The sequence below is a fragment of the Equus caballus genome, chromosome 12 (genome assembly GCF_041296265.1).
Source record: "Equus caballus isolate H_3958 breed thoroughbred chromosome 12, TB-T2T, whole genome shotgun sequence".
Lineage (NCBI taxonomy): Eukaryota > Metazoa > Chordata > Mammalia > Perissodactyla > Equidae > Equus > Equus caballus.
Window position 1 is genome coordinate 40,160,217 of NC_091695.1, and position 27,640 is coordinate 40,187,856.

The following is a 27,640-nucleotide window of genomic DNA, read 5'->3' on the forward strand; positions in this document are numbered from 1 at the left end:
CAGAGCTCCTCATGGCCTCCACCCCCAGGCCCAGAACTGGTACCAGGACCAGGAATCCTGGATTCTTTTCCGGACTGTGGATCCTCCATCCGTCTACCACGCGGTCTCTCCAATGCCATCGGTACTGGTTCCCGCCGGCCCAGGGGAGACGGGCAGGGGTTGAAGAGGAGAAGAAGGCTGAGAGGTGGAGAGATGAGACCTGATGTCAGCGACTCCCTTGGCTATTTTGCCTTCTGGGACCTCATCGCCAACAGCCTGGGGTTGGCTGGAGGCAGATCACAGAAGAACCCCGGAAACCAGCAGGAAAGCTTAGGTTAGACAGGAGGCAGGATTTCCAGAAGAAGAACCCAGGTGGGAGGTGACACGCTGCTCCTGAGGTCAGGACCTGGCCTGGAGGGCAGAGACTATTGTTTGCTGTATCAGCATGCTTTTTCCCAATCCTCCTTTCTTCTTTATCTCCAGATGTTGGCACCTGCCTCAGGGAAGGGGAGGAGTTTCAAAGCCTCCTGATTGGCTGCCTTCATTTCAGTTTCTTCTCCGCTTCCAGGAAAGACAGAATAGGGAGTGAGTGAGAGGGAGCAAGATGCATCAGGTTTTTCACTGTAACTATAAGGGAGCAGAGAAAAATGGCAAGGATAGTGGGAGCACGATGTGTGTGTGTGTGTGTGCGTGTGTGTGTGTGCGCGCGCGCGCGCGCGTGCATGAATTCTGCTGTCAATGAATTCTGCTGTCAAGTCAACTGTCTGGGTTCTGTTATTTCTGAGCTGTGTTTCAGAACATTCCTCAGCCTTAGGATAATAATAATACTTACCTTACAGGTTATTGAGTGTTTTGACCCATATAATGACATTATAGTATCACACCGAATAGTATTCCTGCCCTAAACTTCCTCTTTGTTCCACTTATTCATCCCTCCTTGCTCCCTCCAAACCTCTGGCAACCACCGATCTTTTTGTTGTCTCCATATATTTGAAATTTTTGATGCTACTATAAGTGGTGTAGTTTTTTAAATTTCAATTTCCAGTTGTTTATTGGTAATACAGTTGTTTTAGCTAATTGTGAATTCCGGTTGTTTATTTCTATGCAATTCTTTTAAAAATATTGGTCTTGTAACCTGCAGCCTTGCTAAACTCACGTTTCGATGGTAGTAGTGTTTGTGCAGACTCCGTTGGATTTTCTACGTGCACAATCACTGTGTGAGTTTTTGAACTGAGCGTTGGTTGATGTGGAGTGGCCACTCTGTTTGGGCCAGAGGGGAACAAGGAGAGAAGCTGTGCATAGTTACTTTTAATGAAACAGTCTTGAGTGGGTCTGGCTAGGCGTGGGGGCCCTGGGGAAGTGTTTCTTGAAACTGTAGGCCAAGGAGAGGTCCCTCCTGTCCTCCCCTGGCTGCCATCTCCCATTCCTCTTCTTGGTGTGGATGTCCCGGAGATGCAGGGGCTCCTTTCCTTCACTCTCTGCCCCTTCTCAGTCCTCAGGAAGCCTGGAGTGGGACCATCTGCTGCTCCTGCTGCTTCTGCCCCAATTTCTCTTTCCACCTACAGGGGAAAGAGAAGCAGGTTCAGGAGTAGAGGGAGGGGATCCTTTATAGGTGTCTGTGTTCAGCCGTCTCAGCTTATGTCCAAACCATCCACTGTTTCCAAGAGCCGAGAGACCCAGGGAGAATTCCAGGGGCTCCTGTGAGAACAGGGATTCTGGCCTCAGCTCCACCAGAGTTCAGCTGAATGGCCCTTGATAGGTCCCTGCTATCTCTTGGGTCTGGCCTGTTTTGTCAAACGGGGCTGGATCAAGGAGCTGTGAGCTCCTTATAACTCTGAGGGTGGGGAGGATAAGGGAGGGTGCAGCCCACCTTCTTTCCAGGTCTAGCACTGTGTTGGGCAGTGGCTGTCCTATAGTCTCTGGCAGGAGGACAATGATGGGGCAGACAGTCATAGGGACCGCTCCATAGAAGAAGAAAGGCAGGGAGGGGTGGAGCTCAGTGGTCATGCCCACCAGTGGGCTCACGATGCTGCCTGTGTTGGCCAATGTTCCTGACATGCTTTGACCTCTTTACCTGTAGGGAGGAGGAGCACTTTGGTGAGGCCAGTGGGGCTTGTGGGTGCCCTAACTCTGCCTGCCACCAGTGCTTCCTCTTTTGACACTCCCTAAAGGGACAAATGCTTGCACTTACCTTGGCTAAAAGGAAAGTGGGAAGCAAATGGCTTTGGAACCAGGAAGCCTGGGTTCCAGTCCCAGTTTGAGCCTGCTCTGTGACTGTGAACAAGTCCCCAGCAACCTATATCCCCCGAGCTCCATACTACATATCCAACTTCCTACTCAGCATCTTCATTTTTTCTTTTTTTTTCTTTTTTTTTATTTATATATATTTTTTATTAATGTTATGATAGATTACAAGCTTGTGAGATTTCAGTTGTACATTTTTGTTAGTCATGTTGTGGGTACACCACTTCCCCCTTCGTACCCTCCCCCCACCCCCCCTTTTCCCTGGTAACCACCGATCAGATCTCCTTCTCAATATACTAATTTCCACCTATGAGTGGAGTCATATAGAGATCGTCTTTCTCTGACTGACTTATTTCGCTTAACATAATGCCCTCGAGGTCCATCCACGTTGTTGTGAATGGGCCAATTTCGTCTTTTTTTATGGCTGAGTAGTATTCCATTGTGTATATATACCACATCTTCTTTATCCAGTCATCAGTTTCTGGGCATGTAGGCTGGTTCCACGTCTTGGCTATTGTAAATAATGCTGCGATGAACATAGGGGTGCAACGGACTCTTGAGATATCTGTTATCAGGTTCTTAGGATAGATACCCAGTAATGGGATGGCTGGGTCATAGGGTATTTCTATTTTTAACTTTTTGAGAAATCTCCATACTGTTTTCCATAGTGGCTGTACCAGTTTGCATTCCCACCAACAGTGTATGAGGGTTCCTCTTTCTCCACAACCTCTCCAACATTTGTCGTTCTTGGTTTTGGATGTTTTTGCCAATCTAACGGGGGTAAGGTGATATCTTAGTGTAGTTTTGATTTGCATTTCCCTGATGATTAGCGATGATGAACATCTTTTCATGTGTCTATTGGCCATATTCATATCTTCTTTTGAGAAATGTCTGTTCATGTCCTCTGCCCATTTTTTGATCGGGTTGTTTGTTTTTTTGTTGTTAAGCAGTGTGAGTTCTTTGTATATTATGGAGATTAACCCTTTGTCGGATAAGTGGCTTGTAAATATTTTTTCCCAATTAGTGAGCTGTTTTTTTGTTTCAATTCTGTTTTTCCTTGCCTTGAAGAAGCTCTTTAGTCTGATGAAGTCCCATTTGTTTATTCTTTCTATTGTTTCCCTCAACTGAGGAGTTACAGTGTCCGAAAAGATTCTTTTGAAACTGATGTCAAAGAGTGTACTGCCTATATTCTCTTCCAAAAGACTTATTGTCTCAGGCCTAATCTTTAGGTCTTTGATCCATTTTGAGTTTATTTTGGTGTGTGGTGAAAAAGAATGGTCAATTTTCAATCTTTTGCATGTGGCTGTCCAGTTTTCCCAGCACCATTTGTTGAAGAGACTTTCTTTTCTCCATTGTAGGCCCTCTGCTCCTTTGTCGAAGATTAGCTGTCCATAGATGTGTGGTTTTATCTCTGGGCTTTCAATTCTGTTCCATTGATCTGTGGACCTGTTTTTGTACCAGTACCATGCTGTTTTGATCACTGTAGCTTTGTAGTATGTTTTGAAATCGGGGATTGTGATTCCGCCGGCTTTGTTTTTCTTGCTCAGGATTGCTTTAGCAATTCGCGGTCTTTTGTTCCCCCATATGAATTTTAGGATTGTTTGTTCAATTTCTGTGAAGAATGTTCTTGGGATTCTGATTGGGATAGCATTGAATCTGTATATTGCTTTAGGTAGTATGGACATTTTAACTATGTTTATTCTTCCAATCCATGTACAAGGAATGTTTTTCCATCTCGTTATGTCATCACCTATTTCTTTCAAGAAAGTCTTGTAGTTTTCATTGTATAGATCCTTCACTTCCTTGGTTAAGTTTATCCCAAGGTATTTTATTCTTTTCGTTGCGATTGTGAATGGGATAGAGTTCTTGAGTTCTTTTTCTGTTAGTTTATTGTTAGTGTATAGAAATGCTACTGATTTATGCATGTTAAATTTATCCCCTGCTACTTTGCTGTAGTTGTTGATTATTTCTAATAGTTTTTCTGTGGATTCTTTGGGGTTTTCTATGTATAAGATCATGTCGTCTGCAAACAACGAGAGTTTTACTTCTTCGTTACCTATTTGGATTCCTTTTATTTCTTTTTCCTGCCGAATTGCTCTGGCCAGCACCTCCAGTACTATGTTGAATAGGAGTGGTGAAAGTGGGCACCCTTGTCTTGTTCCTGTCCTCAGAGGGATGGCTTTCAGCTTTTGTCCATTGAGTATGATGTTGGCTGTGGGTCTATCATATATGGCCTTTATTATGTTGAGGTACTTTCCTTCTATACCCATTTTACTGAGGGTTTTTATCATAAATGGGTGTTGGATCTTGTCGAATGCTTTCTCTGCATCTATTGAGATGATCATGTGGTTTTTGTTTTTCATTTTGTTGATGTAGTGTATCACGTTGATTGACTTGCGGATGTTGAACCATCCCTGTGTCCCTGGTATAAATCCCACTTGATCATGGTGTATAATCTTTTTGATGTATTGCTGTAATCGGTTTGCCAAAATTTTGTTGAGGATTTTTGCATCTATGTTCATCAGTGATATCGGCCTGTAGTTCTCCTTCTTTGTGTTGTCCTTGTCAGGTTTGGGGATCAGAGTGATGTTGGCTTCATAGAATGTGTTAGGGAGTTCTCCATCTTTCTCAATTTTCTGGAACAGTTTGAGGAGAATAGGTATTAAGTCTTCTTTGAATGTTTGGTAGAATTCTCCAGAGAAGCCGTCTGGTCCTGGACTCTTGTTTTTGGGGAGGTTTTTGATTACCGTTTCTATTTCCTTACTTGTGATTGGTCTATTCAGATTCTCCATTTCTTCCTGATTCAGTTTGGGGAGATTGTAGGAGTCTAGGAATTTGTCCATTTCTTCCAGGTTGTTCAATTTGTTGGCATATAGTTTTTCATAGTATTCTCTTATGATCTCTTGTATTTCATTGGTATCTGTTGTGATTTCTCCTCTGTCATTCCTGATTTTATTAATTTGCGATTTCTCTCTTCTTTTCTTGGTGAGTCTGGCTAGGGGTTTGTCAATTTTGTTAATTCTTTCGAAGAACCAACTCTTTGTTTCATTGATCCTTTCTATTGTCTTTTTTGTTTCAATATCGTTTATTTCTGCTCTTATTTTTATTATTTCCCTCCTTCTACTGACTCTGGGCTTTGTTTGTTCTTCTTTTTCTAGTTCTGTTAGGTGTCGTTTGAGGTTGCTTACGTGAGCTTTTTCTTGTTTAGTGAGGTGAGCCTGTATTGCGATGAATTTCCCTCTTAGGACTGCTTTTGCTGCATCCCAAATGATTTGGTATGTTGTGTTCTCATTTTCATTTGTCTCCAGATAATATTTGATTTCTTCTTTAATTTCTTCAATGATCCATTGTTTGTTGAGAAGCGTGTTGTTTAGTCTCCACATTTTTGCACCTTTCTCTGCTTTTTTCTTGTAGTTGATTTCTAGTTTAATAGCGTTATGATCAGAAAAGATGCTTGATATTATTTCAACTCTCTTGTATTTATTGATGTTTGCTTTGGTTCCCAAAATATGGTCAATCCTTGAGAATGTTCCATGTGCACTTGAGAAGAATGTGTAACCTGCTGTTTTTGGATGAAGTGTTCTATATATATCTATTAAGTCCATCTGGTCTAATTTTTCATTTAATTCTATTATTTCCTTGTTGATTTTCTGTCTGGATGTTCTGTCCATTGGTGTTAATGGTGTGTTGAGGTCCCCTACTATTATTGTATTGTTGTTGATGTCTTCTTTTAGTTCTATTAAGAGTTGCTTTACAAATTTTGGTGCTCCTGTGTTGGGTGCGTATATATTTATAAGTGTTGTGTCTTCTTGGTGGAGAGTCCCTTTTATCATTATATACTGTCCCTCTTTATCTTTCTTTATCTGTTTTGTTTTGAAATCTACCTTGTCTGATATTAGTATAGCGACGCCTGCTTTCTTTTGTTCATTATTAGCTTGGAGTATTGTTCTCCATCCCTTCACTCTGAGTCTGTGTTTGTCTTTGGGGCTGAGGTGTGTTTCCTGGAGGCAGCATATTGTTGGATCTTGTTCTTTGATCCATCCTGCCACTCTGTGTCTTTTGATTGGGGAGTTCAATCCATTTACATTTAGAGTGATTATTGAGACGTGGGGGCCTACCACTACCATTTTGTGTCTTGTTTTCCGGTTTTCTTCAGTTTCCTTTGTTTCTCGTCCCATGGTTTAATCTGTTCTGATGTAGAGCTGCTACTCTCTGTTGTTGTCCTTCTACTTATGTCCTCTGCTCTTGGTTTTGTAGCCCCTTTCCTTTTTTGGATTTTTCAGAAATGAGGGTTTTCCTGAGGATTTCCTGAAGAGGAGGTTTTGTGGCAATGAACTCCCTTAATTTTTGTTTATCTGGGAAAGTTTTTATTTCTCCATCGTATTTGAAGGATATTTTCGCTGGGTAGAGAATTCTCGGCTGTAGATTTTTGTCCTTCAGATTTTTGAATATATCATTCCACTCTCTTCTAGCCTGTAAAGTTTCTGCTGAGAAATCTGCTGATAGCCTGATGGGGGTTCCTTTGTAGGTTAGTTTCTTTTGCCTGGCTGTCCTTAATATTTTCTCCTTGTCGTTGACTTTTGCTAGCTTCACTACTATATGCCGTGGAGTTGGTCTTCTTGCATTGATAAAGTTTGGAGATCTATTGGCTTCTGTCACCTGAAGATCCATCTCCCTCACCAGATTTGGGAAGTTCTCAGCCATTATTTCTTTGAATAGGTTTTCTGCCCCTTTCTCCTTCTCTTCTCCCTCTGGTATACCTATAATCCTTACGTTGCATCTCCTAATTGTGTCTGATAATTCTCGGAGAGTTTCTTCATTTCTTTTAAGTCTTGCTTCTCTCTCCTCCTCTGCCTGCAACAATTCTATATTGCCATCTTCCAAATTGCTAATTCTTTCCTCCATATTATCGGCCCAACTGTTCAGAGCATCTAGATTTTTCTTAATCTCCTCTATTGTGTTCTTCATTTCCAATATTTCTGTTTGGTTCTTCTTTATCGTATCAAACTCTTTTGTGACATAGCTCCTGAACTCGTTGAGTTGTCGGTCAGAATTCTCTCTTAACTCATTGAGAATCCTAATGATGGCTGTTTTGAAGTCATCATCATTTAGGTTATATATCTCATTTTCTTTGGGATTGTTTTCTGTGTATTTGTTACTTTCTTTCTGTTCTGGAAATTTAATGTATTTTTTCATATTGCTTGATGATGTTGATTTGTGCCTCCGCTTGGAGATAGAGTTTAGTTGCTCCTTTCACTTGTTTCAGCTGCTGCGGTGGGGGGAGCAGCTGTTTATACTTCACCAACCAGGAACCCTGTCCGTAGTTGCTAACTGGGCCTGGGCCCCTCTTCGTAGCCACAGTGGCCCTTTGGATTCCCTCCTCTGCCGTGGGGGCCATCACAGGGGGGCTTCAGGCTGCAGGTGCCTACTGTTGTTGCCCACCTAGATGTGCTCCCTCCTTGGGGTCTGCAACGGTGTTATGGGCTTTTCCAGCGGCCAGGGGTGGGATCACTTATATTTGTCGCTCCGTTGCTGTCGGCACCCACCAAATCTCACTTGTCCTCTATGGGTCGCAGGAGAGCTATTGGCATCTTCTACAGTCTGTGGTTAGTACACCTAGCTATGCTGCTTTTGCCCTGGGGTCTTCCAGCCTTGTGGCTGGCGGCTGGGTGCCTTCTACTGGTGCTGTGCAGAGGCTTTCCCTAAGGCTGCTGTGAGCCTGTAGGGTTTCCCCCTAGGCTACTAAGCTGGGTCTCTGGAACTCTCTCCAGCCCCAGTCCTCTCCGAGATCTCCGGCAATCCCTAGCCTCACGGGGTGGGCAACGGCAGCTGGGGGTCGCCCCGCCCTCTGGCCTTCTCTGCGGGCCTCTGCCGGGAGCCCTGAATGCTGGGCGTGGCCCCTCTGCTAATGGCAGACAGAGAGTTTTGTCTGCTGCCTGGCGGAGCTCCGGCGCTTCCCCTCCGGGTCGCCGAACCGGCCTTTGAAAGTTCCCCCGCCCCGGTCCTCTCCGAGATCTCCGGCAATCCCTAGTCCCACGGGGCGGGCAACGGCAGCTGGGAGACCTCCGTGCCCTCCGTGTCTCTCTCTGGGACCCTCCGGGCGCCCCGAGCACCAGGCTGGGTCTCCCCGCCAATGGCGGGGAGAGACTCTCCCCGCGGGCTCAGGTGTGCAACTCCAAAGTTTCCCTCTGCGTTTAGGAGTAATTGCGGGGGGTTTAGGTAGGGTTCTGGTCACCTGTTTCCACCGTCGCTCCTCTGTTGTGTTCTCGCTCCTGCCCTAGATGTGTGTGGATCCTCTGGGGGCGTCCATTGGAAGAAAGCCGCTTGCGGGTACTAGGCTGCCCATCGGGGTCGGAGAGTTTTCACCTATTTCCACATCCTCCCGGAGGAAAGTCCATCCGCCTTCCGATGTATAGTCGCGTGGGTGTCTCAGACATCCTGAGATGCTGTCTGGATATCCTTTGTCAAGTGATAAGTGTCCAAATAATTGTAGACTCGAAGGGCGAGAGACAAAGAGGACTACTCATGGCGCCATCTTGGCTCTCTTCTCTCTCAGCATCTTCATTTGAATGTTTAAAAGCCCCCTCAAATTTTATGTGGTTGAGAAAATCTTCCTTGCTACCTCCAAGTCTGCTCCTCCCATAGAAATCCACATCCTGGCATATGGCACTTCTAACGACCCAGTGGCTCAGCCTCAAGCATCTAGTACTTACCCTTGATACCTCGTATTCCCTTGTTTCCCCACATCCAAGATATGAATTTGGATGGCTCTTCCTCAAAAAACCCATTCAAAGTCAGTCCCCTTTTCTCCATCTCCATGACCACCGCCCAGTGGTTCAGACCAAGCCATTTTCATCTCTTGCTGGTCTGGTTGCAGTAGCCCCCTCACTAGTCTTCCCATTTCTACTCTTGGCCCTGGCACTCTATCCCCAGCCTGTTCTCCAAGAGGAAGCCAAAATGTTCTTTTAAAACAATAACTCAGATCATTTCATGCTCTGCTTAAAACCATCCAGTGATGTCTTGTGGTACTAGAATACAATCTGACCTCCTCATGAATCCCTATGTGTTTGGTCCCTGCCTACCTCAGTTCTTATCTTGTGCCTGCCCTCCCTTGCCTCATTAAGGCCTCCAGGCTTATTGTTTATCTTTGATCTTTACCAGGAGACCTACTTGATTACCATGATCATCTTATCTAAAGTAGCTACTCAGTCACTCTCTTTCTCTACATTATTTTTGACCTCAGGTGCAGATGGTCGAGTTAATCATAATCTCCAGTTCATGACCCTCTAGAATCATTTGCCCTTGTAATGCTTCCTTATTTTCCTTCCTTAATTATTTATTACTCTTTGTCACCATTACCACTCCTAATCCCCTTTCTGCCAAAGTCAACAATTCTCTCGTGTTTGATGTGCGCTCTTTTATTTGTATACGTTCTTGTAAAGTACGTATTGTTTTGTGTGCAAATATTTTCATTTACCTAAATGGAATAGGTTATAGATCTCATTCTGTTTCTCATTTTGTTCAGCACTCTGTTTTGAAGATATTTCCACGCTGGTGTGTTTACCTGCTGCTGCATAGTATTCCACTGTGTGCATCTCTCCATAGTACACCTAAACATCTAGATTGCCACCACCACCACCCATGACCTCAAACCACACTGCAGTGAATGTCCTTGTCTATGAATCCATAGGGGCCTTTATGAGAAGTTCTCTGAGATACAGGCCCAGGAAGGGAATTGCTGGGTCACACTGTGTGTGTGTGTGTGTTTGTGTATGTGTGTGTGTATGCTGCCAGTTGCTCTCCAGAATGGCGTCACCAACTTTCATTCCCACCAGCAGTGCATGTGGGCCATGTGGGATCCTGTATTCTCCTGTGGCCACCAAAACTTTGCATTATCCAGCTTTTTTAAGGTTGCCAGTTTAATGAGGGCAAAGTGATGATCTCATTCTTCATGTGGTTGCTAACCTTTTGGGTTTCCCTATCTGTAAAATGCCTGTTCATTTTCTTTGCCCATGTTTCTACTAGAGTTCCTTCTTTTTCTCACTGACTTGTACGAGTTTCACGTATATTCTTAATGTTAGAACTTGTCACTGTTAAATATTGCAAATACCTCCTCCCAATCTGTCGTCTGTCTTTTAAAATTGCCCAGGGCTAGCCCTGGTGACCTAGTGGTTAAGTTTCGTGTGCTCAGCTTTGGCGGCCTGGGTTTGGTTTTCAGGCATGGACCTATACCACTCATCTGTCAGTGGCTGTGCTGTGGTGGTGGCTCACATAGAAAAACAGGAAGGGGGACAACCCTGTGGCTTAGTGGTTAAGTTTGCACCAGGACTTCACTGGTTGGGATCCTGGGCATGGACATAGTACTGCTCATCAAGCCATGCTGAGGCGGTGTCCCACACAGCAGAATCAGAAGGACCTACAAGTAGAATATACAACTATGTACTGGGGGGGCTTTGGGGAGGAAAAGAAGAAGAAGAAAAAGGAGGAGGAGGAGGAGGAGGAGGAGGTGGAGAAGGAGAAGAAGAAGGAGAAGAAGAAGAAGACGAAGAAGAAGAAGAAGAAGAAGAAGAAGATTGGCAACAGATGTTAGCTTAGGTGCCAATCTTAAAAAAAAAAAGAAAACAGGAAGATTGGCAGCAGATGTTAGCTCAGGGTAAATCTTCCTCAGGAAAAAAAAATTGTTCAGTGTGTCCTTCAATAAGTAGAAATTCTTCTCGATAGAATCAGATTGATATAGTTGCCATATGTATATATGGCATCTCTATCCCTATCTATCTATCTATCTCCAAACCCTCCCTTCAAGTCTCTTTGTCTCTTCTTGCACCAAGAAAGCCGTACACATACTATAGTTTTGTTGTATGTCTTAGTAGATGGTAAAGTGAGTTTCTCCTCTTTGCTTCTCCATTTCAAAACTGACTTAGCAATTGTGGTCCTTTATTTTTCCACATAAATTTTAGAGTAACTTTTTGGAGTTCCTAAAAAATAATCTAACTGAAATTCTGATTAGGTTGCATGGAGTTTCTATAAATTAACTTGGGGAGGTTGGACATCTTTATAATATTGTGGCATTCTAAGCAAGAGTGTGGAATGTCTTTCTCTTTACTAAGATAATCTTTATGATCTTAAAAAGTTTCAAAAATTTTCGCCATGGAAGTCTTGGGTGTCCTTTGTTAATTCTCTAGTAATAACTAGCTGTTGGTGTTATTCTAAATGGTATCTTAATTTTCAAAGATTTTCTAGATTGTTTTATAGATTATTGCTTCTCGATTATTGCTATTAATATTTTAGTAATTTGGTTTTCTATCTGGCATCCTTATTAGTTTTAATTGTTTATTGATTTTACTGGCTTATCTGGGTAGATGATCACATTCTTTATAAAGAATGACATTTTAAACTTTTCTCCTTTCAATTTCTTATTTCTTTTTCTTTCCTAGTAGAGCAGTGTTGGCCAGAACTCCCAGTACTGTGCTAAACAGTTGATTCTGAGGTCAAAGAGAAGGCACATAACTTTTCCCACGATAGACAGTGTTGGCCTTGATGTTCAGTTCTCTGATTACCTCTCTGGGTTCCTGATTTCCCTTATATGGTTGGCCTACTTTTTCCTTACTATCACCCCAGCTCTTTGGTGTTTTGAAGGATACTTAAAAATATTTTATACTTGTATGGTGTTATTTTGTTGGAAATAGAACTCCTTTTCCTAATCAATTTCCAGAAGTTCTTTCAAATACTTGATACTAATCCTTGCATTTTAATATATTTTGTTTTACTCTTTTCACCTTATTTATGGTGAAATGGCCAGAATTTTTAAAAACTCAGAGTGGAAAAATTTATCAGTATTCCTTTTTTGATTAGCCCTTATGTCTTAATAAATCCTTCCCTCTTCAGCAGAAATTATTTTTGTTAAGGTTGAAATATGGATTGCATTTTATTTATTTCCCATTTGGGCAAGTAGATGTCCTTGTATTGTTTACTGGTCAGTCCATGTTTTAGCCAATTATCTGCAGTGGTTCCTCTCCAAGTTTCTCCTTTGTGTGGGTCTGTTTTTGGGCTTGCTGTTCTTTTCAGCTCGCCAATTTGTTTCCCCCTGCTCCATCATCTGCTGCCTTAATTACTACAATTTAATAATAAGACTTTATAATATATCTTGATTTCTGGTAGGGCAAATCCTTCCACCTTGTTCTTTTTATTTTTTGTTTATTTTTTGCTGAGGAAGATTTGCCCTGAGCTGACATCTGTGCCAATCTTCCTCTGTTTTGTATGTGAGTCACTGCCACAGCATGGCTGCTGATGAGTGGTGCAGGTCTGTGCCCAGAAACCAGACCCAGGCCTGAGAAGCTGAGTGCACCAAACTTAACCACTAGGCCATGGGGCTGGCCCATCTCCTTGTTCTTTTTAGACAAGCATCTTAGTTTTTCTTGGCCATAGCACTTTTATATACATTTTAGAATTTGCTTGCCAGTTTCTTGAAAATATCCATTGGGATTTTGATCAGAATTACATTGAATTTAGAAATTAGTATTGGAATCATTGACATTTTTATATCCTCTTATGTCAATTATGAATTGGCGTATTATGAGATTTCCTATCCATGTACATAGTACATTTACTTAAGTTTTAAACATTTTCAAGTTTTCTTTAATACTTTTCAATATAATTTAAAAACTTTCTTGATATGGGAATGAAAAAAATTAAACTTCTCAATTATTACCAGAGTAGAGAATATAATTTTTTATTTATTGACCTTGTATCCAGCCACCTTGCCAAACTTTACTATTTCTAATAATTTTAGATTTGTATATAGGCAATTATATCCTCTGTAAATAGTGACACTTTTGACTTTTCCTTTTCGATCCTAATTCTGTTATTTGTTAGTCTTATCTTAGGCACGGACCACACTCCAGGATAATGTTGAATCAAGAAAGAGACAGCAGGGGCATTGGTCTTGTTCCTAAGTTTGAAGAGAATGCTTCTAATGGTTCGCCATTAAGAATAATATTTGCTGTGGATTTTTGGTAGATGTTCTATGTAAGGTTAACTTCCTTTTATTACTATTTTGCTAAGATTATTTCCAATGGATATTATTTTTCATTAAAGATTTTTCTGCTTTTATTGGGGTGATAATCTATTACTGTGGTGATATTAATATATTTTTAAGGTTAAACTACCCTTGCTTTCCTGAGATTAACTTTATTTGGTCATAATGTATTATCTTTTTTATACATCACTGGATTCATTTTTATAACATTTTATTTGGGGTTTTTGTATCTGTTTATGAGTGATATTGGCCAATAATCTTTCTTTCACAACTCTCCTCCCTTGGTTTCAGTATCAACTGTCTTCATAGGATGAATTTGAGATGATCATTTTTCTCTTTTTAGGGGGACAATTTTTGAAGATTTGTTCCTTAAAAGTCTGTGGAATTCACCTGTATTATTATCTGGGCCTGGTGTCTTCTTTGAGGTAAAATTTTAAAGTTTACTATTCAGACTTTTCATTTATTCTAATTAGTTTTCCTATATTATCTTTTTAAGGCATTTGTCAATTTCACCTACAGTTTAAATTTATCAGCATGGATTTGTTCATAGATTTCTTTTGCATCTTTGTAATGACTCTAGATGTGTAGTTCAGTTTCTTTTTTATTCCTAGCATTTGTTCATGTCTTCTGTCCTTTATTTTTTTGATTATCATTAGCAGAGATTTGTCCATTTCATTGATGTTTTCAAAGATCAACTTTTTGTTTTGTTGAGCCGCTCTTTTATATCTTTAACTTCTATTGAATTTATTTCTACTACTACTACTACTATTATTATTATTATCTGTGTTTTACAGGTAAGATAACCGAGCATTTGGAAAGGTTACTTTATGTACCAGAGCTGTATTATTAACCATTGTACTTTTTTTGGTCTTAAAGTATATTTTGACTCCTATTGGTATATCTACCTAACTTTCTTCTGGTTAATATTTGCCTGGTATATATTTTTCCATTTCTCTACATTTACCATTTTCATGTGCTAATGTTTTAGATGAATTTCTTGTAAACTACATGAACTAGATTAAAAAAAATCAACTTGGAATATCTTTGCCTTTTAACTTATATGTTTAATCCATCTACATTTATTGTGGCAACTGACATATTTGGAGTTATTGATACCATCTTACTTTCTGTCTTTTATTTGTCCTAATTTCTATATGTTTTCGTCCTCCTTTCTTGCCTTAAAAAATAAGTGACTGACCTCTGTGCCCTTTCTGATTGGAAACTTTCTGGGTCTAGGGCCTGATTGTCTTATCTTAGGTCTCCTCCCACACATCCCACTCACCGCATTACTGTGGGGTATAGTTCACTTGTGTATATAGACAAGCAGTTTATGGAGCCAGTGATGCAGCCTTTTCCTAACACGGCCATTGTGGTGCGGAGGAATGACTGGTCTGGAAGGAAATGAAGGCGATGAGAGGGTACTGGGAAAAGTTTGGAGGAGCCTTGAGTCTTCTCTCCTTACAGGTAGCTGGTTTGGACCAGATTTGGGGCTGGGTCTGTGAAAGGTCGAGGACAGGAGCAGGAATGGGGCACATACTCACCCAGGGGTATCATGGCATAGGCCAGAATAAAGATCCCTGACAGCAGCAAGGAGGCCATTTGGGTAGGCTTGCGGCCCAGTGATTTCACGGCCCAAAAGCCCAGGAAATAAAATGGGAGGTCCACAACTGCAAAGAGCCCCTGGAGCAGGTAGATGTTTATCCCAAAACTTTGCAGACTCATGACCAAGCCAAAGATGCTGAAGTAGTTTGCAAACCTGGGGCAAGAGCAGATGGGAGACACTTTGGGTAACAGCCAAGCCACATCTATATAGTGATTGCAGCTGGCAAACTGCTCTCACATCTGTTCTTTCCTTTAGGCCTTATATCAGACCTGTGAGTGGGGTTTTTAATATTTCAGGTGCAGATAAGAAAATCTTCCCTTCATTCTAAAAGACAGAATATTATCTATCAGATGTTAGACCACATTTTATAATTACTTAGGAGAAAATAATGTTTTTTACTCTGCAATAGGTCCCCTTTCCCTTCTCCCGATTCCCTGCCCTAAGACACTTGCTTTTGATAGGTGTATGATTTGTAGAGTTGATTGCACTGGAGAGGTGTGTGTGAGAGACCCGTCCCCCTACGGATGCTCAAGTAACCATTGATGAATTCTAAGAAGGAAGGATTCATTTAATGGCAGGAGTTTTCCTTTGCTGAGTGATGTAAGCATTTTTGTAGCTAGAGATGAATTTTGAGTAGATTTTAGAGGTTATGTGGAGGAAGAGTCAGGAGAGAGAGGGCGAGTCAATGGCTGTTAGCCAAGGATGGATTTGAAGGAGAACAGAAATGCCTATTAAGTTTTTGGCTGTGTGGTGTGTGACATAGGGATCTCTTCCATCTCCCCGTGGAGTCTTCATAAAATCGACAATGTTTGGTGATACTTTGTGGAGAAGCTTTGCTTTTAAGAGATGAAATGCTGTGTTCTGCCTCAAGGTTGGTGAAGGGCACAGTGAGAAGCTGTCCGCAGAAGACAATTTTATATGAACCACACTATAATTGAGAATTAAACAGAATAGTATTAGCATCAGAATAGACAGACAAGTCAATAAGACTGAATAGTCCAGAAACGGTAAGTGATAGGGGTGGTGTTTCACACCAACCATGAAAAGTTAGACTATTCATTAAATGGGTTTGGGACAATTAACTAATCTAGGAAAAAAAATAGAATCCTACTTCCTACCTTATGTTCAACTAAATTTCAGATGAATTATGATAAAATATATAAGCCCAAACAAATGTGAACATGCTTGAAGGAAATCTAGGTGAATAGATTTATACTTAAGAGGGGGTTACATTTCTAATGTTACCTGAAACACAGAAGCTGAATTTAACAAAATGGATAAGTATGATTATATAAAGCAATAAAAGGTCTTTATGTTTAAAAAGTGGTCAATTTAAAAGATTTTGAAGTGCAAAAAATATTGATCATATTGTGGTAATAGTTTAGTATCTTTAATGGAAAGAAAGTTCTTACAAGTCAATAAAAAGGAAAAAATGGGCAAAGGGTAAGGATAGGAAATTTTTAAAAAAAGAAATTATAAACAGATCGAAATCATTTGAAAAAAATGTTAAACTTCCTCCAGAATCAAATAAATGTGAATTAAAACAACAAGATACTATTTTCTTCTTCTCAGAGCAATAGTACTCAGTGTTAATGAAGGTATCTTATACACTTTTGTAAAATATTACTTTACTGGAGAATAAATTGGCAATATTTGTGTAAAATCATGCATATTTTCATAATTTTGGCCCAGTAATCACACTTTTAAGGTTTATCCCAAGGAATATCAGACGGATGCATGGGGATGCATGCATATGGATACTTATGACAGCCTTATTTATAATTGGGAAGAGCTGAAAAGAAACTATATGTCCACCACGGATACTGGTAAGATAAATTATGAAATTATGGAATACTATGTAGTCTTTAAAAGTGGAGTTCTTATTGGGGCTGACCCCGTGGCCGAGTGGTTACGTTCGCGCGCTCCGCTGCAGGCGGCCCAGTGTTTCGTCAGTTCGAATCCTGGGCGCGGACATGGCACTGCTCGTCAGACCACGCTGAGGCAGCGTCCCACATGCCACAACTAGAGGAACCCACAACGAAGAATACACAACTATGTACCGGGGGGCTTTGGGGAGAAAAAGGAAAAAATAAAATCTTTAAAAAAAAAAAAAAAAGTGGAGTTCTTATTGGAGGAGGGGGAAAATTTATTATAATAACATAGGGAGAAACTACCAGGAAAGGTAATAGGTATGGTAAATGTTCATAAGAGATTCTTGCATGTTTGGCAATATTTTGTGTGTGATATTTTCTGGTTAGAAAGGGAAGACATTCAGTCAATATAATTGGATAAACCTAATGATCTCTGTCAAAAACAGTGACAAAAACCTGGCGAGCAGATGCTTGGAGACGTGTAAATGATAAAGAGGAAGAGACAATTCTTTTTAACGTATGCGCATGTGTGTTTCCAGAAGGGAAGAGAAAAGAGATGAGAAAGAGATGGAGTTTTGGAGGTGTTTGTGTGGAGGATTGGAATAAAATAATATGGTAGAGGGCTTGAGTGGTGGATAAAAGAAATATACTTAACCTGTGTGCCCCAGAATGGTTAGAGTCAGCCTGTTATTTCTGCTGCTCTCATGGGAGCACAAATAAACCATATGCCTGTGAATTGCCCCACCTCTTCCATCTCTTAGTACCATTGCATGGAGACAACCTGGACTGAAAAGAGTTGGAGCCTCGTTTTCCTGATGGCTTTCGGGAATCAGCTTGAGTTGTTAGTCACTGTGGCAACCTGCTGCCTTCATTACTCTCCCAGGCCCTTGCCACAGCCAAAGAGAATGGATCCCACTTGAAGTGGGGTGAATCAGTGAGAAAACAGGGTCAACTGTGCAGGTCTACATTTATTGCTATGGAAAGATGTTCATGAAATATTAAGGACAAAGTCTTCTCGAACTATAGGAAAAGTATGGTTGCATTTTTGTAACTACATGTAATATAGATTAGTGTATTTCTTATGTGTGAAAACAGTAAAAAGTCTGGACAGACAAGTACCAGTATGTTAATGGTGGTTATTTCTGGAATATAGGACTAGAAAATCATTAAAATTTTTTTGTCTTCTTATCCCTATTGCCAAGGATAACTTTTAAACATGGATTACCTATAATCAGAGCTGTAATGGAAAATAGGCAAATCAAGTGAGACCATGGACGTACCTTTATCGGCCACAAATGACCCTGTTGCCAGGGACACAAGGCACATTATTCAGGAAGACATTGCGGTAGACAGATTCTAGGGTGCCCCTGCTAGCAGACCTAGCTAGAGCAGTCTCTAGAAGCAGAGGACAACCTCCAACTGACAGCCAGCAAGAAGCTGGGGCTGTTGGTCCTACAACTGCGGGGAAACGAATTCAGGCAGCAACCTCAGAGAGCTTAGAAATGAATCCTTCCCTAGTCAAGCCTCCAGATGAGAACAGAACCCATCTGGTACCTTGGTTTCAGCCTTGCAAGACCATAAGCAGAGGACTCAGCTAAGCTGTGTTTGGATTCCTGACCCAGAGAAACTGTGAGATGAGAAATGTGTGCAGCTAAATTTGTGGTAATTTGTTACCCAGCAGTAGAAGAAGATTACAGACATCTTCAGGAAAATGTGAGGGTCTATGACACAGAGTTCTTAGGGCCAGAAGCTCAGAGCTTCTTGGGGGTGGCTGCTTCTTTTTTTCCCCGAGATCAGTGAGGCCACTTGGATGAACTCAGAGCCCTTGGGAGGGAAGGGAAGAACTCTGTAGTCTGAAGGACAGCTTGGCTTTCCCTAGAGAGGTGAGGAAGTCTCTGAGCCTCCAGAGCACCTGTGTCCTTTTCCACTTGCTGTAGGGCCTCCTCCAGCCTCTTAGCTTTCAAGCTTGCCCTGTTTTCTCAGTCTGCTTATCCGTTCATCAGTTTGTCTGACTCCTGCCTGAGTGGGGATGGACCTGCCATGGTGGTAAGAGGCAGAGGAAGAGGCGGCGAACAGCAGGAGAGCGCAGCAGCTGCAACATCGAGGGCTGGGCTTGGCCCATGGTCAGGTCCTTCTGCGGACTCGTCTGGAGCAGCTGCTTGGATAGATGGGATTCAGGGCCTAAGTTCCCCTAGGGTTCCCTCCCTGTATTGCATGACCTGGGAAGCACCAGATGTCTTGGGTTCTAGGGTGAGGATGGTGGCAGCCAGAGCCCTGCTGGTGTATGGCACAAGGTCCCAGGGTTCTCACCCCTATACTCAGCTTGGCACCCTCCTCCTGCTTCCCATTGATCTGGGCCACTCTCCAAAATGCCTTCAGGGTGAGGTCCAGTCTTCCCAAGGAGGAGTACCAGAGGGCAGACTCAATTAAGAATCTGTGGGTGGAGGGTAAGGGAGGGTATGACTTCAGCCTGGGTTGACAGAGAGAGTTATGGCTGCCTGATAAGCGCACAGACCAAAGCAGAAAGGCACCTTGGAGGGATGGAAAGAATTATGGGCTGGTAGTTAGGAGCCCTGGTTTCCTTTCCAAGGATTGCCACTGTCTTCTTGAGATATCTGGGACAAGTCCTGCCCCTCTCTGGGCCATGATATTCCCCACCTATCAAACTGGGCATGGGTTCTTTTTGCTTTGACCTGCTTTGATACTAGGAGGGAGGTAGGGGCTGTTCCAGGAGATGCTTTGCCCACCTGTGACTTATTGTGATCCCTCCACCCTACCTTCAGGCTCCACACACCTGGAGTAGATGAAGAAAACAAAGAAGGGCAAGGATACCAACAGCTGCAGGTGGCGCCATTGGGGCATGGCATAAGCCATTCCAGCTACAAAGAACTGGCTCCGGCTGGGGACAAGTCTGACTAGGAGGCCCAGACATGGCCGGGCATGGATGGGCAGCCACTCCAGACCTGAAGAGAAGAGTAGAGCTCAGGTCAAAGTCAGGGCTGTGTGAGTATGTGTGTATGTGGAGGGTGGTAGTCAGTTCCAGATGGACAAGGATCCTCACATCAGAGCAGAAGAGCTCCTCTCTTGGGTTCAGTCCTACTCTGTACCTCTAGGCCTCTCAGAGGGTAAGACAAGGGTGATTTGAACCCTGGCTTGGTTCAGTGTGTGTGTAGAGCAAGGGATGGGATGGAAGGCTCTGAATTCCCAGGCATGCTCATATTCAAGTCCTCAATCTCAACACTTGTATTTCCTCACTTCCCCCAAACCTCTTTTGACCTGCCTACTGCCATACCCTCTGCATTTCCTTCAACTCCTTTTAATTCAACAAACATTTAAGATTGGCAACTCCATGCCATGCATTTTGCTTGGCCTGGGAAATAGAGATGAATGAGCCCTGCCCTCACGCCATCCTGCACCACTTTCATTTCCTCCAATGGGTCACACCCTGGCTTCTGAGTCTTGTATATTCTATTCTTTTGTCTAGAACTCTGCCCCCAAACCTTACTCCTTCTCTCTTTCTGCCTCACTTTTCACTCAGTTCTGAGCTTAGATGTCACCTCTTCTGGGGAGGTTTCCTGGCTTGCTAGGTCCTGATTGAACACCACACTTCTGAGCTCCTTCATCACCTGAGATAGCCCCCTTCCCAGCCTTTATCACACCAATTTTTTACTGCTTGGCAGTCTCCTCCGCTAGACTGTCAACTTGTTGAGGTCATGGGTAGTGTCCTTGTTCACTTCTGTATCCCCAGAGCAGGGTCTGATACAACAAACGAAGTGCCTTTTGAAATCGTGTTGAATAAATGAATATTCAGTTAAAGGCTCACAGTTTGATTGGCCTCTCTAAGCAACCCCACTCCAATCTCAAGTCTTTAACGAGTTCATCCTTTCAGTGATCCCTAAGTATCTGGGATGAGTTCCAGCCCCAAATGATCAGAGCCACCAAAGAGGCCACGATCTTAATTTCCTTCTGCCCCGGGCACTGCCTACTCTGTGAGAGGCCTTGATAGGCAAGGATAGGCTGGGACAGGTGGATTCAGCTTTGGATTCAGGGAAGGAGCTGAGGTCTGAATTTTTCAGGTCCCCTTGTCCACTGAACTGTGATTCAGGAGTTCCCATGAGCTCAGCCCTCCCAATTTCCTCTCACTCAGTGTCACCGAGTTGCTGTTGATGGGAGATGTAGCCATGCCCGAGAGGAAACGGCAAATGCAGTAGGCTGAGAAGTTGGGTGTAAAGGCAGTGCAAGTCCCTGACACTGCTAACTGCAGGTAGGTCCAGATCAGCACCTTCTGGCGGCCCAGCCTGTGGAAGGAGGAGAAACTTGGGTCTGGGGAGCACATTGCTTCCTCCTCTGCCCTGTATGCCAGGCTGTCTCACCCTTGGTGCCCTGGCAATCTAACAGATGCTGTGAGGCTGCCCACATGTGACCATGAGTTTAGGTGCTGAGACGGGAGGTGGGGAATAATAAGGTGAAGGCTGGCATTTGGGGGCCCTGGTTTTGGGAGGATCGTTGGGTTGCTGCTGTCCAGGGTCCTGACACATCCCAGCTCACCTCAGGGGAGCGGCCCAAACCCTCTCATCAGAATCATAGGGGTGTCCTGAAAACAGCTCTGATGCCTGAGCCCCACTCAAGGCCTGTTGAATGTCTGGAAGGTAAGCTGGAATCCTGATTCTTAACAAGCTCCCAAGGTTTGGGAATTGCTGCTCTGGGATCTGGTTGATTCTTTGACTGTTGGTTGATGGTGACTCCCTTTAGACCTTTCCTAGGAGATGGCTTTTTGTGATTTTTTCTTTCTGAGATATAATTGGCATATAACATTATGCTAGTTTCAAGTATACAACATAATTATTTGATATTTGTATACATTGGGAAATTATCACCACGGTAAGTCTACTTAAAATCTGTCGCTGTACATAGTTACAAAAACTTTTCATGTGTGTGATGAGAACTTTTAAGATCCACTCTCTTAGCAGCTTTCAAATATGCAATACAGTGTTATTGACTGTAGTCACCATGCTGTACATTACATCCCTATGACTTATTTATTTTATAACTGGAAGAATGTACCTTTTGACTCTCTTCACTCATTTCACCCACCCTCCTCCACTGCCTCTTGCAGCCACCTATCTCTTCTCTGTATCCATGATCTCTGTATCTATGAGCTGTATCTATGGTTTATGTGGTTTATTTTTTGGAGAATCTTTGCAAAGTTTATGCTTTTGCAAAGTGGATGTGACTGTGGCTTATATTTTATGAATAATAAAGCTGATTTTGTGTAACTTTGATCTGCCATGACATTTCTAATATTTGCAAATTTTGTTCTTTAGAAAATTATCCCCTCATTATCCACCCTATTACCCAAATGATAATCTTTTTATGGTCTTTGGCCTGGAAGATAGTCAAGATTAGGGTAACCAACATTGAGTTCCAGGTACTAATTTAACCCTTACCACAACCCTTACCACTCCCATTTTATAGATGGAAAAACCAAGTCTAAGAGAGGTTGTTTAACTTTTCCATGGACATACAGTTAGTGGTATATCTGAGACTTATTCCTAGCTCTTACTGATTCTTAGGTCTATGTTTGTTCCTGTGACACTCATGTGTCACATACAAGGCGGAAGTAGCGGAAAGCGACTTCTTCAGGATGTCAGGAAACATGGATTCCTGTCTTGCTTTTGCCACTTATTAGCTGTGTGACTGTATATTTTTAAAAAAGTAAACATTAAATTTTTACAATTATAAAAGTAATGAATTATCATAAAAGTTCAAACAACATAGTAACAAAAAGTGAAAAGTTCTCCTCTTCTTTCCAATTCCACTCCTCAGAATTTTAACAACTAATAATTTTCTTTGGTTCCTTCTAGACAGTTTGGACAAGTTATTTAACGTTTCTGAACCTCAGTTTCCTCATTGGTAAAATGTAGATAATAGTACCACTCATGCTGGCTTCACAAGGGTATTATGAGGAGTAATGGAAATGAAGTGAGGCATGGAAAGTGCTGATGGACTGTTGCAAGATTCCTGCAGACTTTCCAGATATGATCAGGCTTGGATGAATCAATCATGTGTCCCTTCCCAGATTCTCAGGGATGCCAGTCTCCCCTCTATGTCCAGCCTAGAGGGCCCATGACTTTGCTCTTTGATCCAGCTATGTCCATCACTGACCTGTCTGCCAAGGTCCCGAACATCAAGGATCCAACCAGTGTCCTTGCCATGAAAATGGATTGACTCGGCTGGGGCAAGGTCTTGTGTGTGCACACGAGGTCCCACTGTGAGGAAAGAAGAGCTGGGGTCAAGGGGAGCTGGGTTGGTCCCAGGGAAGCTCCATTCCCTCTCTCCTGGTGGGGCTGAGGGTCTTGGATTAGGACCAACACATAAGGGGTGCCTCCTCCCCCTCCAACAAATCTTTCTCATCATCTTATCCTGGTGAGAATGATTCAAGTTATTTCAAAACGTGTAAAAGATGCCTTTTGGGGTGTCTGCTAAGACTACTCCTCTTTCTCTGAGCACTAACCCCTCATCCTTCTTCAGGACTCCTGAACCTGCTCCTCCTTGGCCACAGCTGAAAAAACCTGACTCTAGAGCTGGACTGGGCTAATCAGATTCTTTTTTTTATGAATTTGGAAATGTGACTCAGAAAGAAGATTTGTAAGGACACCTAAAATTGGGGTTGGAGGACAAAATTTGGAATATAGAAGTGGAGTTGAGAAATAATGAGAGGAGAGAGAGAGAGAGAGAGAGAGAGAAAGAGAGAGACAGAGAGACAGAGAGAGAGAGAGAGACAGACAGAGAAAGAGACAGAGAGAGAGAGAGAAAGATGGAAGAGGAAGAGGGCCAGGGGGATAAGAATGAAGTAATCTAGTCAAAGAGAAGTCAGAGTGAGAGCTCAGTCAGCACCAAAGAAGAGATGGAGAGTCCATCTGCCTCAGTTTCCAATTACTTGATCCCAGTCCCTTATAAGGCTGGGTTCAAGTTCTTGATCTTGGGTTCTGTCAAATACCCTTGCATCCTTCCATTCACTTTCCATAAACAAATTTGAGAGGGTTGTGTTTATTTGCAAGCCTAAAATAAACAGCAATTAGATACCTCAACACAATTTAATAGTTTAAACTATTAAATTTTGTTGCTCTTTTTAATGATTATAAGAAAAAAATTCTCATTTTGAAAGTACTGCCTCTCTAGGCTGCAGAAAAATCATACCGCGGATGGATGTGCCATTAAAATTAAGCAAAAATGATAAATAGATGTGACATTTCCTTTACCATTAAGAGCTAATTTTGTCTACTTTTGAGTGAATTTTTAATTTTTTTTTCTTTTTTCTCCCCCAAAGCCCCCTGGTACATAGTTGTATATTCTTAGTTGTGAGTCCTTCTAGTTGTGGCATGTGGGATGCCACCTCAGCATGGCTTGATGAGTGGTGCCATGTCCACATCCAGGATTCGAACCGGTGAAACCCTGGGCTGCCACAGTGGAGCACGCGAATTTAACCACTCGGCCATGGAGCTGACCCCTTGAGTGAATTTTTAAATGGGCATTGTTTTGTTAACAGAATAAAAGAAAAGGATCTGGACTGACCAGGATGGTTAAGGAATGTCCCCTAAGATGTGTTAATACATATCCAAATGAATTCATCTACAAGTGTAGTTACTTGATAATCTTGATTTGGTTGGAGAGAAATCCTTATTTGTGAATATAATTACTACTGGAGAACTTTCAAACACCATATGATGTGAATTTGAGATGTTGGCATTTGAACACTTTCTCCAAAGAGCAATGGACTTTATTGCTGTTTTATTCAAATAATTGCGATTCTGTAATTCTATGTGTTGTCTGATATAGCTTTTATTTGAAAAAGATTACGGGGCTGTGTCAGACTGGGAATTGATTTTATCAGTACTTTATTGGAAATATGTGAATGGAATCTCACTGTGGAGATGCATGTAGGCCTTTTAGTACCTATGCCCAGGTGAGGTGGTGGATGATGGTCCCATCTACAGTGCCTATTAGATAAGGATTGGATTATACTTGGCATCTCCATACATCTCAGGGAATGGGAGAACTGGGCATCTGGTCTTGTCAGTCACTGAAACCAAAAATGATGAGATTACTAGAAGTCTCCTTTTAGAAGAAAATCCAAGGTGTTCACTTACCCAGATTCTTTCTTTCTTTTTTTTTTTTTTTGAGGAAGATTAGCCCTGAGCTAACTACTGCCAGTCCTCCTCTTTTTGCTGAGGAAGCCTGGCCCTGAGCTAACATCCGTGCCCATCTTCCTCTACTTTATCCGTGGGATGACTACCACAGCATGGCTTTTGCCAAGCGGTGCCATGTCTGCACCTGGGATCTGAACTGGCGAACCCTGGGCCACTGAGAAGCGGAATGTGCAAACTTAACCGCTGCACCACTGGGCTGCCCCAACTTATCCAGATTCTTTGCTCTAGATGGCCAGAAATCTGAGCTTTTGGATCAAACTGCCTGCTGTTTTGAACAGAAGGGCAACAGCTAGGGTGATAGTTCCTAGAGTATTGTCCACCTTGGAGAGCAGAGTGTAGAGTTTTAAGGAGGGAAATGCGGAAGCGGAATTGGAAGGACTGATAACATACAAGTTAAGATGGGTGGATGAGGATATCTCAGAACTTGGGTTGAGGCTTGCAAATAATGAAGAAAGTCCACTCAGCTGTGCATGGAAGGAGTGGCATATGATGCTTGCATGCCTCAGAGGAAGGAGGACTAGCCATACTTAGCCACCTTCTGCTTCTGGGTCTTGGGTCTGTCTACTAGGAGTATGGCTTAACTTTTATCAGTTTCAGACAGATGCTGCATCAGGCAAGTTTGGGGACCATGCCTGACTACAGGCCTTTCTTAGGGCATCTTCTCTGCACAGCCCTGACTAATGGGCAGTGTGCCACAGAATCCCACCATATTGTCCCATGGCATGATGATTAGATGAAGTATGGACACTTGAGCCAGTTGCAGGGTGGGGGTGGGGGCTCATCAGTGTGTTGCACTGAGTCAATTAGAGACTTTTCTAAGAATTTGAATTAAGATACACAGAAATATTCTGGTTGGTGGTGGACCCTAAATCTGAGAGGTAAAGGATCATAGCTGGGACTGGTGGTCATCTTGCAAGATGAGCTCACAGGTGAAATGTGTTGAGAAGGAAAGAAGAAGAGAGTAAGTGTATAGAGATGCTCCTGGTGCTCCAATTCCTGGTTCCAGTTTCCATGAGGCCTGGACACACTTTGTTTCCTGTCCCTGGATTCCCTGAAATCTCGGGGTCCTTGCAGTAATACCCCCTTTTCCTGTGAGCTGATTTAAGAGAGCTTCTCTTCCTTGCAACCGAAAGACCATTGATTAGAACAGGTGTTAAAAGCATGATCAATGTGACAGCTACAAAGTGCAGAATTCAGCTGGATGAACCACTTAGCAGACCAGGGTGACTCTACAATTGGGGATGTGCGTGTTTGGGAGGAGGAGCTTTAAATTGCTAGAGATGAAAGGACACCCCATAACCCTTTTCTCTTTCCCATCTCAGTTCCTTGGCTGCTCTCCATCTCCTGGCCCCAGCTGCTGAGAGCTATTTCTAGATGAAGGCAGGAAACTGTTTTTGTCTCTAGGACTCTGAGCCCAGAATCCCCTGCTCAGGAATACCTGCTTTGCCCTCCACCACCTGCACACCTTCTTTCTTCCTTCTTCGGTACGACCTCCCCACCTTCCTACCTTGTGAAATTGTCCAACCCCCAAAAGAAACCAAAGTAGAATATTAAGCTCCCATAGCAGCGTCTCTCTCTGGTGGGGGCAGAAGGGCAGAGAGCAGCTTTCTTCAAGGAGTTGCCTGACCTCCTTTACCAGAAAGTCCCCAACTCCAGCCACTGCTCTCTTACCTGCATTTTGGACAAAGCTCTTCATAGCTCCAGAGTCTTCCCATATTCAGACAAACACAGGTCAGTGTCACTCTGTCTGTGTCTGTGTGTGGGATGATAAGTTGGGGAAGCATGGGTTGGAAGGGGGATGGGGGCCTGGGTATCCTTATCTCAGTTACAGTGTTGGAAGGGAAGGTGCTGTTGTTATAGATGCAGCCATTGGTGCAGGGCTCCGTGGCCCCAGTGCCATTGGCCTCTGTGCCATTGGGAAAGGGAGGTCCCCTTTGCAGGAAGGTAAAGTGGAGGCAGGACTCAGGCTGCCCCTGCTTGTCCCGGGGCAGCCACGCCTCCAACTCCCTGTCTTTGCTGAGGTTGCCATCGGCAGGTGGGCGGCAGTGGTGGGTGGGGATGGTGGCAGTGAAGTTCTGCAGAATACTGTGCAAACTTGTCAGGAACAGGGGGAGGATCAGCAGAGTGGACTGGATCTTCTAGAAGCAGCCTATGGCCCCTACCTGCTGCAGGAGGTCATTGAAGGCCGTGGGGCAGGACTTTGCAGGTGCAGCTGGAGCTGAGGCCTCCCACTCCCACAAACTATTTCCTGTCTTTCACTGCAAGGGGAGGAGAGGGACTTCCCTTTGTCTCCTCAGCAAATCAGCTCCTGAATCTGCAGTAGCCCTAGCCTCCTAATGATCAGCAGTTTTTATAACTTCTTTACAGGTGACAATTTAAACTGTGACTTGAGAATAGGACATTCAATTATTAAGACTCTTCAGGTCAATGGTTTGTTCAAGGGGACCTAAGGGCAGGCAAAGCTGGATCAGGTGGAGGAAACTACCTTCCCTCGAAGGAGGGATATGCACGATGCCCTAGCTTCTGGAAGTCTGAGTCTCCCCAACAGGCTGAAACAGGTGTCTCTCTCCTCGGAGAAGAATGTAAAGTACAGAGGGTGAGCAGGGAGGTCCATGTTGGTGTGAGCACGACCTGAGCTGACCTCCCTTTTCTCAATGCCATGCTGAGCCAGATGGAGTTGGGGAAAGACTCTGAAGAC

The 27,640-nt window shown here is 43.0% G+C and overlaps 1 protein-coding gene across 1 annotated transcript; it reads right to left on the bottom strand.

The window, feature by feature from the left end:
• Positions 1-1,474: 1,474 nt before the first annotated feature.
• Positions 1,475-27,556, bottom strand: LOC100147356 (solute carrier family 22 member 6-like). Its single transcript, XM_070229175.1, is given in 11 exon segments — positions 1,475-1,538; positions 1,850-2,053; positions 14,541-14,649; positions 14,800-15,014; positions 18,772-18,887; positions 19,043-19,166; positions 19,527-19,695; positions 20,876-21,030; positions 22,898-23,003; positions 26,765-27,140; positions 27,428-27,556. Coding segments are annotated over 11 exon segments (1,767 nt in total).
• Positions 27,557-27,640: the final 84 nt, after the last annotated feature.